Source organism: Rhipicephalus microplus, chromosome X, assembly GCF_043290135.1.
Source record: "Rhipicephalus microplus isolate Deutch F79 chromosome X, USDA_Rmic, whole genome shotgun sequence".
Lineage (NCBI taxonomy): Eukaryota > Metazoa > Arthropoda > Arachnida > Ixodida > Ixodidae > Rhipicephalus > Rhipicephalus microplus.
In genome coordinates this window covers 305,220,253-305,234,592 of record NC_134710.1, presented here as the reverse complement: position 1 = coordinate 305,234,592, position 14,340 = coordinate 305,220,253, and the positions used below count along the sequence as shown (strand labels likewise).

General features: G+C 46.8%; 1 protein-coding gene across 1 annotated transcript; it reads left to right on the top strand.

Moving 5' to 3' along the window:
* The first annotated feature begins 2,518 nt into the window (after positions 1-2,518).
* LOC142776213 (uncharacterized) lies at positions 2,519-7,976 on the top strand. Its single transcript, XM_075879463.1, has 3 exons — positions 2,519-2,775; positions 4,225-4,318; positions 5,359-7,976. Exons 1-3 carry the CDS (start codon positions 2,623-2,625, stop codon positions 7,779-7,781), a joined length of 2,670 nt encoding a protein of 889 aa, XP_075735578.1. The 5' UTR covers positions 2,519-2,622; the 3' UTR covers positions 7,782-7,976.
* The last annotated feature ends 6,364 nt before the right edge of the window (positions 7,977-14,340 follow it).

The window sequence follows — 14,340 nt, the reverse complement described above, 5'->3', positions numbered from 1 at the left end:
AGTACGGATTCCTCACCTATTGTGATACAACCAGAATACGCCCACATGTATTACAAACCCGCTGAATCACGTAATTCAAACAAAGGTCAAATCACAAGATGGACACTCGCAACAGAACTCGTGCTTTTTATGAAATACTTTCGGCGCTTCGGCGTCGAGCGGCCCTCCATAGTTTACGTGGCTTTCTGTAACAGGAATTCAAAACTACAATGACTTTTCTGCTACACTTTGACATAATTATAAAGGTTGGATTGAGATCGAATCATCGTGCTTAGGTATATGGCAAAAAACTACAATATTTTCCGCATTTCAGCGCCGTGTGTGTATTCTTTAATCACCATTCAGTGTGATGGTCTGATTTCGAACAACAGTATTTCTCTGTCACTTGTGTTCCATTATGTAGTTAAGATACGCATTAGAATGCTATATTTAATAAGGGAACGTCACTGAAGAGTGCCTTACGTTTTTTTGAGCATTTCTTGCGAATTTCCAACCTCTTTGACGGGGGTTTTCGTTCTTTTGGCGGTGGCCGATGCGAGAACAAAGTAGGAATTGCGTTGGGCTTCAATTTTTTAATTTTTTCAGTCCATGGGCTTCCAATACTTTCGGTTCAAACTGATCATTGGTGAAATGGAGCTGAAACATGACCGTGATATATGAGTATACGCATAGTAGCAAACACATCTCAAACACATCTCTCCCATTCGAATTCGTTTTCACTCTTGGAGTAAAAAACGGTGTAAGCATGCACATTTTTATTACACATGTAACAAAAACGAAACGTACTTTACCTACTTATATATTAGGGTCCAAGCCTTCGAAACATGAAGTGTACGTAAACAACAACAAAATACTATAACCGTATTGAAACTTTGTAAAGATACAGACAGCACGCAACAACAGTAAACGAGTTCCTGACTTCACAAGTATCCAGCCCAAGGTTCACGAACACACAAGCACGCAAGCACACGAACGCACGAGCGCTCGCACACAGATACACACTCGCACGCACATACATACACACAAGCACAAACGCACGCACATGGAGGCGCACACGTACACGCACACACATACGTGCGCATACGTACATGCACACGCGCGAACGCAGACGCGCAACACGGAGCACATGCAGCACAACACACGCAGAACACAGCTCACGCAGGAGCACGCATACACACGCACACACATACACCGGCGCGAATACACAGACAAACGCACGCACACACGTCTGCACACGCACATACACACGCGCGAATACAGACGTACAGAAAAGCGCGAACACGCAGGCGCACACATGCACACACATACGTGCGCCCATACGTACACGCACACACATACGTGCGCCCACACGTACACGCACACACAAACGGGCGCATACGTACATACACACGCCCGAATGCAGACATGCGCAACACGCAGCACAGCACACGCAGAACACAGCACACGCAGGCGCACGCTTACACACACACACACACACACACACACACACACACACGCACGCACCGGCGCGAATACATAGACAAACGCACGCACACACGTCCGCACAAGCACATACACACGCGCGAATACAGACGTACAGAAACGCGCGAACACACAGGCGCATACATACACACACGCATACACGCAGGCGCACACATGCACACACATAAACGCACACCCGCACGCACACACACACACACACACACACATGCGTAGGAATTACACACGTTAATTTACAAATACACACATTAAGAAAACTAACGCACGCGCTAAAACACAAGAAAACTGTCTCAGGGCACAGAGAATTACAAAAAAAGCTCAGCGACTCATTTAGACCCAGCTATATCCATATTTATATGTGCTCGCTATTAAACTGAACGGAGAGTCCAGCGATGCAAAGAGCATTAAAATCTTCGTACGACTTTATCTAGAGATTTAACGAAATCGGTAACACTAACCTCGCAAAGAACGACGTGTTTAGAAGGGGCGAAGTCCTTTCTCCCGATGTTGTGGATCCACTGCTTTCTGCGCACGGCATTCCTATTCCTATCTCCTCGGGGGATATAAAATAATCTTACTCCTTTCTCTGACCTGCTGCTGCACTGATACGCGCAACAGCCAGGCATTGCCACGAAAAACGAAGCTCACGATTCTACGCAAAAAAAAAAAAAAACACACGTTCAGAGCGGCAGGGCTGGCGTGGCACCTTGAGGGTTCATGGCGTGCGTGATTGACGAAGAGCGCGCGAAGTTTGCTTGCGCGCGCTTTTCGTGACGTCAGGGTCACCTGACTGGGCGGTATCGCCCGCCGCAGCCATTCAGCGCTTGGGATGCGCGGGCTCCGCGAAAGAGGGGGTCAAAAAAGAGGAGGTTGCCGGCGCGCCGAGAGAGTGCCGGCGTGGATAAAGGAGCGTCGCTACTTTCCAACATCTAGGGGCTTTAGGGAGACTTAGAGTGCCTCGATGCGCGCGCCCCCTCTTAGAGTGGTGTCAGCTTTTGCAAGGGCAGATGCCGCCACCTCGGCTTCGGCGCCAGCGCGACCGCCATTTTGGCGCCTCCGGCCGGTAGTTCGTGCTTGGCGTGTGAGGTGTTGTTGGGCAGTGTTCATTCCCTTACAGTTTTATGCACCCATCTCCGCATCACCATGCCCGGCTGCTGCGTGCCGCAGTGCTCGAATCACTCGAGAAACGGATGGAAGTTGTACCGGTTTCCAAGAGACCCAAAAAGAAGGCTTCTTTGGACCGTTAAAATCAAACGAGACAAGTGGCAACCGACTGATACGTCGCACGTATGCAGCGTAAGTAAACATTTTTTTTTTAGTGCGCCGTATTCTGACTGGTCAGCATTATTTAGGGCGCCGTTGTTTTTTATTTAGGTGCGCAATGTAAACGCAGGACAGCCAAACGTCGTGCAGGGTACTGTGCGGCGTGCTCGTGTTAAAAGATCACGCTTTAAGAAAATGCGTCAAGTACGGGGGCTTCGGAAGCCCCCGTGTCGATAACATTTCATGCTGGTTCAAGGGCCTCGAGTGTGCTACTACATTCATAGGAATTGCGACTAGTTTCAGTGCCCTTGCACGGGAAAGTGTTGCCTTGGCAGCAGCGTTGTGAAATCCTTCCCACCCCCTACCCGAGGCTGTTAATTTCGTGCACTGCGCTTCGCAGCTATTTTGCTCGCGAGACCGGCTGCCGCTGTCGTGACCGTCCGCCTCGCAGCCCGAAGACAGACTTTGTGAAATTGCCGTACTCGCTCGCCAACTCGCCCCGACAGCGTACGCGTCGACCGGGTGCTGGCGGAGTTGAGCTGAACGAAAAGTAGGCAAGAGATGGGGACGCAGGAGGTGTAGTTAAACAGATGAGAATTTAGAAAGTGGAGGAGGGAGAAAATTATATGCAAGGGCAGAAAACGGGGAGTGAGTTCAGGCCGCGTGCCGGCGAGCGAGTACGGAAATCTGACGGCGCCTGACTGCTGCCGAACTTCAAGAGTACGGCACGTAGAGTTCACGTAATTCACATAAGAGGAAATTGGACGTGAAATGCGCGCATATGGCCTCGCAGGGAATTAACATAGGCTCGGGTGCGTGGTAGGGGGATTTCACAACGCTTACGAGGCCTGCCCATGTTTATTCGTGCACGCGTTGGCACTGATTGGTCGAAATTTGAACGCCTCTTGTGAAATCAAGCCGTTTGAACATAAACATGCTGTTCCTGCGAAAAACTCGTAATATTACGAGGCCGGACTTCTGCCCGTCTTGTGTGTATTGTCGTATGTATACTTGGGAATCAGGAACACTTCAGTGACGAACAAAACAAGCGCTGTTACGGAGTGTTGTCATTTTTACCTGACAAATAAATTCGATTGCATTGGGAACTTGGAGGCTTGGGTACAAAGCTTTCGATAGAACGAAATCTGTAACGCTCGCTATAAAATCAGACCTGGTCCTTTGTCGGCACAATAGACTAATATTTTATTCACATGAATTCAGGAATCCTTACAGATCTTCAGTGCGAAAATTGAAAGGGTTATTATAACAGCAGGCTGGGTCTATGATCGCGCTCACTGAAGTGGCTTACGTGAAAGCGCGCGTGAGCTCAATTAGTTTCCTTCTTTTTGTGCTTCAAAGTTGCTGCTAGTTCCTGCTGCGAATCATACTGAATGCATACATGAAATCTTGTTTATTGACAGTGACAGACATTCGTTTTTCTTCTGCCAGTGTGTTAATTTTTAATTCTGGTTTTATTTGCAGGCTCACTTTGAAGAGAACAACTATGAGCAACATCGTGCGGATGGCTGGAAGAAGTTGAAACCAAATGCCGTCCCAACTTTGTTCACATTCAAACGTAAGATTGAACTTTTTCTTGCATTACATAAAGCAGCACCAGTTGCAAGTACTCTATGTACTTGGGATTTCTACGAAGCTAACACCAAATAGGTCCTCATATGCTGCGTCCACATTAGTGCATAAATTCTGGAAATGCAGTCACGGACAAAGCTAGGAAATGCGAACACAAAAATGTGAACCAGACCACGCAAAATCGAAAAATACTGCTAATATTAGACGGTCAAATAATGGCACGCTATTAGTGCGTTTGGAAAGCTACATTTCCCAACTTTGTTTTTGTGATTACGTTGCATCACTTTGACTTGCATGTAAAAAAAAATGCGATACTTGAGTGTTGTGGTTTATATTTCTTGTTTGCATTTTTTGGTCATGACTGTATATACGTCTGGATTTCAGTGTTTACAGGCATGACCCACTGCACAACAGTTTTCCGCTACTTAGCACACAGTCGTGTACTGCTAGGATGTCAGGTGCAGTGGCTATGTTATTTACAAAGGGGGAAAACGGAAACCATTATGTATACGAGATCCACGATGCACGAGCCCCCACTACAGTGCGCCTCATTACCGGTGTTGCGTTGGCGTGTTAAGCTTGAAAAAAAAACTGCACTCTTTCCTGTCTCTCTTGTTTTTTTTTCTTCAAGTTTGTACAGCAATTCAATTTTTCAAGTATGAACCAACTAGTCTGCAAAAAAGTATTGCGTGTTAAGCCCTACAATCAAATAATCAATAAACTGCATAGGGAGCGAATGTCAGTTGAGCCCTCCACAACGGCGCACACGTGTAGCTCTGGCATATGAAGCTCCAATTTGAATTAGAGCCATTTATTGTGGGGAGAAATTTTGAGCACAATTTAATTATGGTATTTTAAGACCTTCCCCTATCCCTTGTGGAAAGGGCGGGGGAAGGACAAGTGTCTTCCTCACGTCAATAACTTAGCCGGTATCTGCTGCATGTGTTACATTTGTAAAATTAACAAGCTAGACATGAACTGGCATTGCTTGAATATGTTCATGAATACATACATTTCTGCTTGCAGCACTGCCTAAGGAACGAAAGCCACCAAAAGAAAGAACTGTGCCTGCACCCTCCAGCAACGAGACCAACAAATCTCCTCCTGGTCTGCGTCAATATCCAGCTGCAGTTAAAACTACCCTAGAGACCCCACAAAACCACGCCGTTCCTGAATCTACACGGCAAGGAACATCGTGTTATGGGCACGACACCATGGAAGTTGACGACGCCGTTGTTGAACTGTCAGCGAACACTAGTGATGCAGATTCAAGAGAAGTTAATGCAGCGGCTGGTGAGACATCAAATTCTACTGCAGAATCAGCAGAACTGAAGAAGAAGCTTGCTGACCTTACAAGAAAGTACTCTGAACTTCAGCAACATCATGACACAGCCAAGAACACCATTAGTGGTCTCAAGAAAAAAGTGCAAAAACTCGAGACTGAGGCAACAAATATTTCGCAAAATATGAAATTTCTCAACGACGATCAAGTACGCGCTCTCTCAAGGAGCAGCAGCTTGGGGAACTCTTGGTCTCCGCACACTGTCAAGCAAGGCCTTCAAATTAAGTTTGCTTGTGGAACAACCGGATATGAAACTTTGAGAAAAATGGGATATCCTCTCCCATCCAAAAGAACGCTCGCACGGAGGATTCAAAATTTGAAGTTTCTCCCAGGCGTTCTTCACGAAGTGATAGACGTTATGAAATGCAAAGCCGAGACCATGGAGGATGTAGAAAAGGACTGCATCCTTTTTTTGGATGAAATGGAGATAGTGCCGGGGTTTGAGCTAGATCGGGCTGAAGACGCACTTCTCGGAGGAATAACTCTTCCTCCGAAGCCTGAAGAGCCTGCGGTTCATGCTCTGGTATTTATGTTGGGCGGACTTAACCAGCGATGGAAGCAGGTGATTGCATATGAATTTACCGGAAGAAACATCGATGGCGGCTTGCTGAAAAACTATGTGTTGGAACTAGTACAGCTGTGCAGTCAAATATATCTGAGAGTTCACGCAATCACATGTGACATGGGCTCGGCAAACCGCGCAATGTGGAGGGAATTCGCCTTTTCCAGTCACAGAGATTCTTCCACGGTGTGCTCCATACCTCATCCGTGCATGGACGGGAAGGAACTTTTTTTCATTGCTGATCCGGCTCACGTCTTGAAGAACCTCAGAGGCCAGCTCTTGAGCTCAGAAGTTTTCACGTTGAGTGAGGCCACAGTTGCCAAACATGGCCTGCCTTCTTCACAAGTCAACTTGGAATATGTTCAGGCTGTGCTCGAAGAAGATTCTAAAAGAGAACTGAAGGTAGCCCCAAACTTATCCGAAATGCACACCAGCGCAGGCCACTTCACCAAAATGAAGGTTGGTGTCGCTGTACAACTTTTTCGGGAAGCTCCCCCAGCTATCAGATTCCTTATAAAGGAAGGAGTTCTTAAACAGGAAGCAGAAACAACAGCTTGGTTCATGGAGCTGATTTCAAAATGGTATGCACTGATGTCTTCGCGGCATCCAACACTGGCCCTGAGTCGGAGAAGTAGGGCTAAGTACTCCAAAGCCCTAGATACATTACACACAGCAATAGAAACCATCAGAACTATGAAAATGGGTGCCACATCCCATTGGAAACCGTCGCAAGCAGGTGTACTCATATCAACTACAGTTGTACTTCGCCTCCAAGACGTTCTTTTAGGAGACGAAGGCTATGAGTTTTTTCTTACGAGCAGGCTCCTTCAGGACTGCTTAGAGAACCTCTTTTCTGTGGTGCGGCTTATGAAGCCGGTTCCCAATGCCTACGATCTCAAGTGCGCTCTGAGACTGGTGAGCGTAAGCCAATTTTTGCATACACCGAGGACGACCAGCTACGAGCTTGATGACAGGGAGTACCTGGTGGACCTGCTATCCCAGGGGAAGGAAGCCTGCGTCGAGAAGGAAGCTCAAGAAATCGATGATTCAGAGATTTTGTTCATTGAAGGATTGTCGTCCACAGAATGCAGTATTCTCTTTTACCTAGGAGGATTTATTTTGAAGGGAATTTTGACATCTGTGAAGTGCGCAAAATGCAAAGATGCTCTCCTTGGAACTGCCAACGACGAGCATGCTTCGCTGACAGCACTGAAAGAGTACGTTTCAGATGGAGGCAACCTCATCTACCCCAGCAAGGGAGTTATGAAAGCCTTGATAGACTATGAGGAGCATTTTGCTGCCATAAACTCTTGGTGCACGGACAAAGTAGTCACGATGAAGTCGCCGCTTCGTTCACTCACCGCATACCTAAACAAGGTGCACCGCCGCAGCTTGTGTGTATGCGCGGAGCACGAGGACAGTATCTACCGACTGCTCACAGAGAGGTACGCAAGAATAAGGCTGCGCATTCACCTTCGGCAGGTTCCAGTCGGGAGTTGCAATGGACATGCAAGCAAAACATGTGCCGGCGTCAACCTCTCATGAGAAATGGACACGCCAAGATAAGCTGTATGCTTAAAAGGTTTCGGCTCACGTGGGCACGCTTTTGACTCTTGCATTTTTTATTTTTAAACATTTCATTTCGTACTGCATTTGGTTTGTCTTGTATCTGACTTTGATTTTCACTAGTGGGACAACGCAGCATTAAGGCGCACAAATAAATGGCCTGTTCACTGAAATCGTGGGTGTCGTTTCATAAAGGTACACTGGTAAAGCATGTTACTCTCGGGTATGCTGCCTGCACAGTGCATGAAATGGTGAGGCAGGGGAAGGTGGTACCGAATGTCAGATAATGTGTGTGTGTGTGCGTGTGCGTGTGTGTGTGTGTGTTATATATACACACACACGCAAGTATATAAAGTACAGCGATTCCTGCCTTTGCTATTCGGCTGATTCACAAAGACCCAAATATTGCATTCCTTTCAGCAAGCGTAGTAATAAAAGTTCATGCGCCCCTCCGTCTTAACGACGACAACGGTTTAACGCGAATCTTTCTGGTGTGGGAGTTCGTGGCTCATTTCATTCAGTCTATGTCAGCCCCTGGCGCATTGTACAAGCACAGGCCACCAGTTTGTATGACGTGCGTTGTTCCATTTAACAATTAGGCAACAACAGCACCAAGAGGTGCCCAAGTTGCACCAAAAAAAAAGCTCGCCAACGAGTACTTCTTTCCTACCATACGCGAGCACCGCAAGCGGTAATGCGCTTCGCATGCTGCCCCACTACGGCAGGAGCCGTAATGGCGGCCGTCGTAGCAGACGACGCGGCTGTCCTCACCCTCAGCAGAGCGCGCGGGCATCAAGGCACCCTAGGGAGACTCCGCGCTCAGCGCCACAGTCAACATCCGCGACGGGGTGAGGGGGTTGAACGTTACTCCGCTCCCCCAGCGCGGCAAGCAGCAAAGGAGGGGTGACGTGTCGGGACATGAAAACGGCAGAAAAGGTGGCAAAGCCCGCGCAAAGGCAGCATGCTAGCCTCCATTCCCACAGTCTTTATCTCTCACTTTTTATCTGTCCTGTCATCTTCTCTTTTTTGTTTACTTCTAAATTTCCTAGCGGCGAGGGTTAACCCTGTGTAGTTACCTAACGTTGGGTAGTTATATTCGGTTATAGCGGCAGTGCATGGCTGGCGTCTCCAAGTCTTTACTATTCAACCTTGTAGCGTCCCCTTGTTGGGCTCGGTTGTGGGTGGTCATCATTGCCGCCAAACTTTAAACAATTTGTATGGCCAATTTTTTTCCCCTCTCTCTGATGGCCGCCAGAAAAGGTGGCGCACCGAAGAACCGTTCTTCTTTTCAAAACCAAAGCAGTCTTTCCCAAGTTGTATGTCGTGCACAGCCAGAAAGAAAACAAAACAGTCCGAGCAATTTTATCTTTTCTTTTCTAAAAAACACTCACTGAAGCAATCGGCCCAGGATATTGTGTAACCAAGTTGGGAAGCGGCGATTTCCTTTTGTATGGTCGCGACAAGCTGCAATATGACAACTTACCTAAACTGGTAGCGTTTGGGAATGTCCCAGTTTCAGTAGGCCCCCACAGATCTATAAACACAGTCCGCGATGTCATGTCTAATGACCACCTTGGATTGTCACAGTCAATTATTGGAAGGCTGGCAAGAGCAGAATGTGGTGAAGGTTCAAAGAATAGTCATACAACGAGACAAAAAAGAAACACGAACAAAACATATAATTATCACCTTTATTACTAGGGATTACCCGATTAAATCAAAACCGGCTACTGAAAGCTTCTACTCAGGCCCTACATACCAAATCCTCGTAGGTGTTTCAAATGTCAGCGCTTTGGACAAGATCGCAAAGCTGCAGAGGGCGCGCGACTTGCGCAAACTGTAGCTTTAATGAACACCAATGGGTCAATTATACGGCTGCAGCCCACTGTGCGAATTGCAAAGGAGACTATCCCACCTACTCAGGATCGTGCCCATCCTGTAGAAAGACAACACGAATTCTTCAATTTAAAGTTAAATTCAATCTGTCTTTTCAAGAAGCGTGCCAGTGCTTCTCCCTCCATAACAAGCACTCTCCTTCTTTTGCAGATGTGACGCGCCAGGGCGCCGTGCCACATCTTTTTGCGTCTGCAAGTGTCACACGAAGTGTGACGGCGATCGCGTCATCTCCACCCAAGGTTGGTGTAGTCTGTGCTGCTCTGCCCCCTGCCAAGCAGGTCCAGCAGACTTCAGAGTCTGCTGGACCTTCAGTTATGTCCGAAACGTCTGTGAATGTGCCTGCTCATCGGGTACAATCTGCCACCTCACCGGAAGTGATAGGTACAAGTCCCACTCCTCCGGCGCCTCAGACGCCGAAGGACAGGCGCAAATCTTTCGAGCGCACCCAGAAAGAACAACGTCGAAATGCAGGGCTCCTAAAAGGCCTTGTAACCTGACGTAACACTTTTTGTACACACAGCACCACACATCTTTAGAATGGCACATATAGTACTGTGGAACGTCACAGGCCTGCTGAGGAACCTTTACAATATACAAGGACTTTTACACAAACATACACCAAAAGTGCTGCGTGTGCAATAAACACACCTAAAATCCAAGCACACAAACTTCCTGCGTAGTAACACTATTTTTCGAGAAGATCCGGATGATGCTGGCACATCATCTGGCGGTGTTGCGATTGTAGTTGATCAAGAAACAGCTTGTGCACATTTACCACTTCAGACACCCCTTGACGCGGCGGCTGTCCGAGCTGTCCTCTTCAATAAACTGGTCACACTTTGCTCATTTTACATACCCCTGCACCACCAACTCAATAAACAGGAATGCCAGTCGTTTATAAATCAACTCCCAGAACCCTATCTTGTATATAGAGGACTTTAATGCAGGTAATAGCTTACAAACGACACACGCTGCGATGCACGAGGTCGCCTGATTGAACAGTTTCTTTTTTCTTCCGGCGCGTGCCTCCTGAATCAGAAAAGGCCAACATATTACAAATTTTAGCAATACCTACTTGTCAATAGACCTCAGCATAACATCTCCATCACTCGTACCTTGATTTAAATCGGAAGTCATCAGTATTCCATACGGTAGTGACCATTTTCCTATAGTTTTCAGCACATCCATATCAAATATAAGTGCTCCACAGGTTCCCAAATGGCTCATCAATGAAGCCGATTGGACACAGTTTCAAAAAATCACCCTCCTAACTTGGACAGACGTGGGGGTGTTAGGCATAAAACCTGCTGGGAGCTACCTGTCAGCTTTTTTGATTGATGCTACAACAAAATATATACCACAAACATGTGAACTCGTAGGAAAATTACAAATCTCGTGGTGGAATATTGAGAATCGTAATGCGCGAAAAGATCAAAATACGACATGGAAGTTCCTTAGAGACTCGCCTACAACAGAGAATCTTATAAACTTTAAGAACATCAAGTCGCAAGGAAGGTGGACGCTCCGACAGGAGAGAAGAGAAAGTTGGCATAAATTCTTATCAGGCCTGAATTCATACACAGATGAGGCGAGACGCCCCGCCGCGGTGGTCTAGTGGCTAAGGTACTCGGCTGCTGACCCGCAGGGCGCGGGTTCGAATCCCGGCTGCGGCGGCTGCATTTCCGATGGAGGCGGAAATGTTGTAGGCCCGTGTGCTCAGATTTGGGTGCACGTTAAAGAACCCCAGGAGGTCTAAATTTCCGGAGCCCTTCACTACGGCGTCTCTCATAATCATATAGTGGTTTTGGGACGTTAAACCCCACATATCAATCAATCAATCAGATGAGGCGAGAGTGTGGAACATGGTTGGTAAGGTGGCAGGGCGACAAGCACATTCACTTCCTCTAGTGAACACACAAGGGGAGAGTTGGGAAGACCAGGCTAACACGCTCGGAGCGCACTTTGCACAGGTCTCCAGCTCATCACACTATAGTGAAGCGTTCCGACGATACAACACGAGAATAGAAAAAACAGTGATTAAAGTGCGAACCCACTAAACATGAGGCATACAATGAATCTTCATGTTTGGCTGAACTACAAGCCTCACTTACCAGTTACACTTATTCTACACCAGGCCCGGACCATGTGGCATATGAAATGTTAAAACACGTGCCCACTGAAACCCAGAAAGCTCTCTTCTCCCTGTATAATGTGATATGATCTTCTGGCGAGCTACCTCCACCCGGAAATATGCTATCGTTATCCCAATTCTATAACAAGGCAAGGACCCATCCTGAGCTTACAGCCACAGGCGAATAGCGTTAACCAGCTGTCTTTGCAAGGTCTTTGAGAAAATGATAAACAGGCGCCTGGTACACTACCTTGAAACTAATGGCCTACTTGACCCATACCAGTGTGGTTTTCAAGAGGCTAGGTCCACCACTGACCACCATGTCCGTATCGAGGCACTAATTTGCGACGCTTTTGTTCATAAGCATTTTTTCCTGTGTTCCTCGAAGTGCAAAAAGCATATAACACTTCAAGGCTCTTTGGCATATTGCGAGACCTGTCACATTTAGGTGGTGAGGGTAGACTGCTGACTATCATCGAAAGCTACCTGTCGAACCGGATATTCCGTGTCCGAGTTGGCACTGTCCTATCTTGAATATTTGTCCAAGAAACAGGAGTGCCACAAGGGGGTGTATTGAGCTGCACACGTTTCATAGGTAAAATTAATTCCTTGCACCTGTCTCTCCCACGTAATAGTTTTACTGCGTATATCCCGATGATGTACCGATTCGTTTCAAATCGTGCAACATCTCAATGTTTTAACGCCAGGTTCAACAACTACGGATGAACAAGGTATCTCATTGCGCCGTAGAGAATGGTTTTATACTCAACGCGCAAAAGAGCACTTGCATCTTGTTCTGCCAAAAGAGGGGCCTCCATTCTGACCCCGACATTGACCTGCATGGTCGACCTATATCAGTGAAGACCGAGCACAACTTTCTTGGACTAATATTAAACACTGAAGTAACCTTCATCCCACACATCAAGTATATAAAAGATAGGTGCTTAAAAACAATGAATATTTCGAAAGTGTTGTCATATACTACGAGGGGTAGTAACAGGAAACGTCTGATGAATTTATATAAAAGCCTCGTACGCACACGTCTAAATTACGGTGCTATAATCTATCAGTCTTTAACACCATCATCCTTAACGATTTTCAACCCTGTCCACCATCTACACATTCGCTTCTTAGCGGGTGCTTTTCGAATTAGCCCTGTGGAGAGCCAGCACGTGGATTCAAATGAATGGTAGCTCAACCTACAGAGATGTTACCTGTCCTTTGTGTACTTTCTGTAGGTGAAGGCACACAAGCAACACCCCTCACATTTCACAAGTAATGATTTGTCTTGCTCTGGCTTGTTCGAGAACTGTCCTTCGTTGAGGCAGCCCTACTCGCTCCGTGTAAGGGGCCTGGCCAAAGAAAGAGGTGTACCTCTTCTCGAACAGTTTTGTGGCTCCTGCTGCATATCTGCCACCGTGGCAGTGGCAGCCTATAAACTGTGATGTGTCTTCTGGGGAAGTCACATAGCACGCACTACTTGCACACATACTTACACACTTCTTGGAACTACAACATAAATACACATGCCCTGAGTTCTTTACCAAAGCCTGAAAGTCCAACACTTCTGTGTCATATGCAGCGGTAGGTGAATCCTTTTCCGAGGCCGGCCTTCTTCAACCTGATGCAAGCATTTTCACCGGAGAAGCTTATGAAATACTAACGGTCGTAAAATACATCAAACAGATAAAATTACAAATGGCGGTATTACACACAGAAGCCCTAAGTGCTATTAAAGCCCTGAAAACTCAAAAAAACACAAAAAACACATGCTGGTGTCACTTTACTCACTTTTGTGCACACTGTACATAACAAAACAGCATGTCGTTGTCTGCTGGGTGCGAGGGCACCGTGAAAAACAAGGAAACGTTTCGGCGGACAAACTGGCTGCTTCCGCCAACGACACCACTTTCAATGCATCAATACCAATCCCTTCACTTGACTTGAAGCCTTTTCTAAAACGAATGCTCAGGAGGTATTGGCAGAGCACGTAGGATAGACACACACACAATAAACTCCCTGCTATTAAGCCGCAATCATGTAATTAGCCGCCACTATGAAAATCACGACACACACAAGTAACACTAACAAGGCTTGGAACAGGACATACTTACTATACATATCTTCTCTCTACCGGCAAGCCACCATTGTGCTAGAAATGTAGAGAACCACTCACGGTTCTCCACATTCTCGTCCAGTGCAATGAGTTAGATACTCTAAGAAAAGAGCACTTTTTACTTCCCTACTGACTGCAGCTCCCACTACACCCTGGGATGCTCCTCGGTAGCGACCCGCTTTTTAAATTGCTCTCACTTTTCACGTTTCTAAAAGATGTTCACAACTTTCACCCCATATTTCGATTTGATCCATAGCATGACCTCTGTATTGTGGTGGTGGCCGCGGGGACTACATCTCCGTCATGATTTTATTATCATGACATTCTGCCATTCACTTTCACTGCACATATTTCACGCCACGGCCATGATTTTCTAACCTCTCTGGTTTTACGCG

Excerpts from the sequence above, each read along its gene's own strand:
- LOC142776213 (XM_075879463.1), top strand. The coding sequence starts at position 2,623 with ATGCCCGGCTGCTGCGTGCCGCAGTGCTCGAATCACTCGAGAAACGGA. Across the intron at positions 2,776-4,224 it reads ATACGTCGCACGTATGCAGC|GCTCACTTTGAAGAGAACAA; the intron begins GTAAGTAAACAT and ends TTTTATTTGCAG. Across the intron at positions 4,319-5,358 it reads AACTTTGTTCACATTCAAAC|CACTGCCTAAGGAACGAAAG; the intron begins GTAAGATTGAAC and ends TTCTGCTTGCAG.